General features: G+C 36.6%; 1 protein-coding gene across 1 annotated transcript; it reads right to left on the reverse strand.

The window, feature by feature from the left end:
• Positions 1-597: 597 nt before the first annotated feature.
• Positions 598-2,906, reverse strand: LOC124962919 (deoxynucleotidyltransferase terminal-interacting protein 2-like). Its single transcript, XM_047522148.1, is given in 5 exon segments — positions 598-957; positions 959-1,425; positions 1,428-1,734; positions 1,736-2,773; positions 2,835-2,906. Coding segments are annotated over 5 exon segments (2,244 nt in total).
• Positions 2,907-3,205: the final 299 nt, after the last annotated feature.

Genomic DNA, 3,205 nt, shown 5'->3' on the forward strand with positions numbered 1-3,205 from the left:
TGCTTTTGGTGTTGTATCTATATTAACTCATTGCCAAACTCAAGGTCATCCAGATTGTTCTGAATTTTCATTTTGAGTATTTGATTCATTTGGAGTTGATTTTGAAAGATGTTTAAAGTAATTGTCTAGCTTTTTTGTTTTGTCTTGTTGTTTTGTTTGCAAGTGGATGTCCAGTTATCAAACCACCATTTGTTAAAGACACATTCCTTTGTTTCTCTGTCAGAGATTAACTGATGTTATTTCTGTGCGGGTTCATGAGATCTCTATTCTGTCCCATTAATCTATTTCTCCTCTCTTTCTTCATGAGCCATTACTATACATTCATCATAAGAATTGTCATTAGGAAGTCTCTACTATCCAAATTTGTTCTCTGTAAATTTTGTATTGATTATTCTGGCTCTTTTATCTTCCCCCATTTATTTATTTATTTGTTTGTTTCTCTGTTAATCAACTTTATTTCCAAACAAAAATCCCTATATAAACAGAACCAGTCTATATTAAATTACATGATGGTGTTAGTTTTTAAAACTCATTTAACAAAGATGTGACATAAAATACTGTGGTATGCTTTGTGAGTCTTAATTGCAGAATTTCTTCTTACAGAACTTTTTTTCCTGCCGCATTTGCTGCTTTTTCAGCCATGATCTCCGTGTAGTTCCTTCGGTTGTATTTTCTGAATTCAGAATCAGCCAGCAGTTCTTCCACAATAGTTCTTTTCCTTTGCTTCTTGGGAATTCCTGAATGGTAGAAGTCAGCTGGATTGTCAACAACGGTTCCAACCTGGAAATACTTAGGAAAGCCATCTCTATCATTTTTCTTGTAGAATCTTTTTGGGACCATGCTTGCTCTCATCTTCAGTGCTTTGAGATAATTTTTCAGTTCATCTGTCAATTCTGGAGCTTTCATACCAAACCAGCCATCACCTGCTGTTTTTTGTCGCTCTTTCCTGCGTTTTTTTCTGAAGTTGACGTTTTGATTCACTTTACGGTGGAATGCAATAGTTCTTTTCAAAATCAGGTGTAACGATAGCTTTCTGCAGAATCTCATTTTTCTTCTTCTCCTTTATCTGTGTCAGAGTTCTCTTGTTAGACTTTAGTTTGTCTGCATTGAAATTAATATACAGACCACCCAACTGCTTGATACTCAGACTAGGGTCTATGCTGCTACTTGTCAATTTCAGAAGTTTAGACTTTGTGTTATTTAGTAACTCATCTTCATCACTACACTCATCATCTTCATTTCTGTCATTATCTGGCAGTTCTTCACTGTTTTCATCATCTTTCTCTTCTTCTTTTTCTTCCTCAATGGCAACTTCACTTGCTTTGTCTTCCTCTTCCAAATAAAAATTTTTATCAGCACTCAATCCAGGAGTTGTATCGATTACAAACAATGCAGTTTTGCATGATGTATTTCCCGAGTCCCCACCTTTTGGCCACTATTTTCAACAAAACACAGAGTGTCCTCTTCACTTCCACTTTTTTCAGACTGCTGGCTTTCATCACTGCTAAGAACTAATAAAACAGAATCACCTATCTCCTGAGAAGTGTTGAGCTCAGACTTGGGGAGTTTGATGTCACATTCTAGACTTTCACTCCTTTTGCTGTTGTCCTCACTGACTTCTATTCTAGAAGACTCGTCATCATCATCACTGAACTTTGTTATGTCACTTGTTTTTATGGTGCTATTTCTCTTTTCACTCCATCTGTTCACTTCCACAACTGCAAATGTGTTTGCTTAATGATTTCATTACAGTCTCACAGTTCAGATTTGAGTGCTCTGATGTGGTTTTCTTTTGGGGGTTTGAATGTTTCTGAGACACTAATGACTGAAGGCTTGTGTCCTTAAGTTCAGAAAGACTCAACTGAGAACCTTTCCCATTAACTTCTCTTCCCTCATCTATTATTCCACTGTCCTCTTTAAGAGATGTTGTTTCTTTAAGAGATGCAATACTGGTCTTTTTTTCCTCCCTTACATTAAGATGTTGGTGTTTTTGCACTGTTAGTACTTTGTTTGAATTTCTATGGAAGGGATCATCATTAAAGTCACTATAAATTTCATTATTACAGAAATTTGGTTTATTTATCTGAGAAGGAAATCCTGCTGGTAACTGAGAATCCTGTCTGGTATCTGCATCCTTTGAATTCACAGGTGTATTTATGATTTGCTTTTCATTTCCTGGTACAATCTTAGTATCTTTCTTCTCAGTTTCTGCCTTTAACTTACTATGCACATTTCTGGTTTTTCTTTTAGGTGTAATTTCAGAGATTGAAATGTAGGAGCATGACTCAGCATCAGTTGTAGCTTCTGCATCTGATTCTTGGCTTAGATTTGTTAGAGATTTAGCTTTCCTTCTTCTTGTTACTTCTGTAGAAGGCACAATTCTAGAAATACCTGAAACATGAGATTCTGCTTCAGAGACAACTTCTTCAGTAGCAGGCTCATTTATCAGAGTTATCGTCTTCCTTTTCCTAACATGAGACACCGGGGTGGGTATAATTATGATCTTTCTTCTCCTGGTTATTCTTACAATAGGCTCCTGGACCTCAGACACAGAAGAATAATTTGACTCTGTTTCAGAGTTCTCTCCATCAGTAAATGGTTCAGTTATCTCTACTACTGAGGCTGTAGCTCTGCTCTTCCTCTTTCTGGTTTTAGGAGTTCTAGGGACTGATCTTTTATCCCCATCATTCTGCGGTGATTCAGTAATACTTTGGTCATCAGATCCACATTCCTTCCTACTTTCTGGACATGCTCGAATCCCTTCAGCAAAACTCTGCCTGAGTTCTGCTCTATGAAGCAACGAGGAGAAACGGAGGAGACTTGGGTTCTCCTACCTTCTGCTGGAAACTTTCAGAGGATGTGACTTGGATCCTGGCCCAAGAACGTGTAGACCTGGTGACCACCATTTTCCCCTTTCCCCATTTATTGGTATAAATAAATTAACTTTTTGGAATTTAGATTCGGTAAATTATTTACAAATTATTTTCAAAGTAAATTTTTGGAAACATTCTTCAGGTATATATAAAAATATAAAGTGACTATTTTTGCTTTAGAAATCTATGTTCCTATATCATATAAAAATATGTAGATGAACTTTTCCTCAATGCACCACCACAGTTAGAATCTGCTGTGTTGCTAACAGTCTGAAGGCTCAACATTCCTCCTTCTCATTTATTATTCAAATGACAAGAGGGGTAAAAGAGTC

The sequence above is a fragment of the Sciurus carolinensis genome, chromosome 13, assembly GCF_902686445.1.
Source record: "Sciurus carolinensis chromosome 13, mSciCar1.2, whole genome shotgun sequence".
NCBI lineage: Eukaryota > Metazoa > Chordata > Mammalia > Rodentia > Sciuridae > Sciurus > Sciurus carolinensis.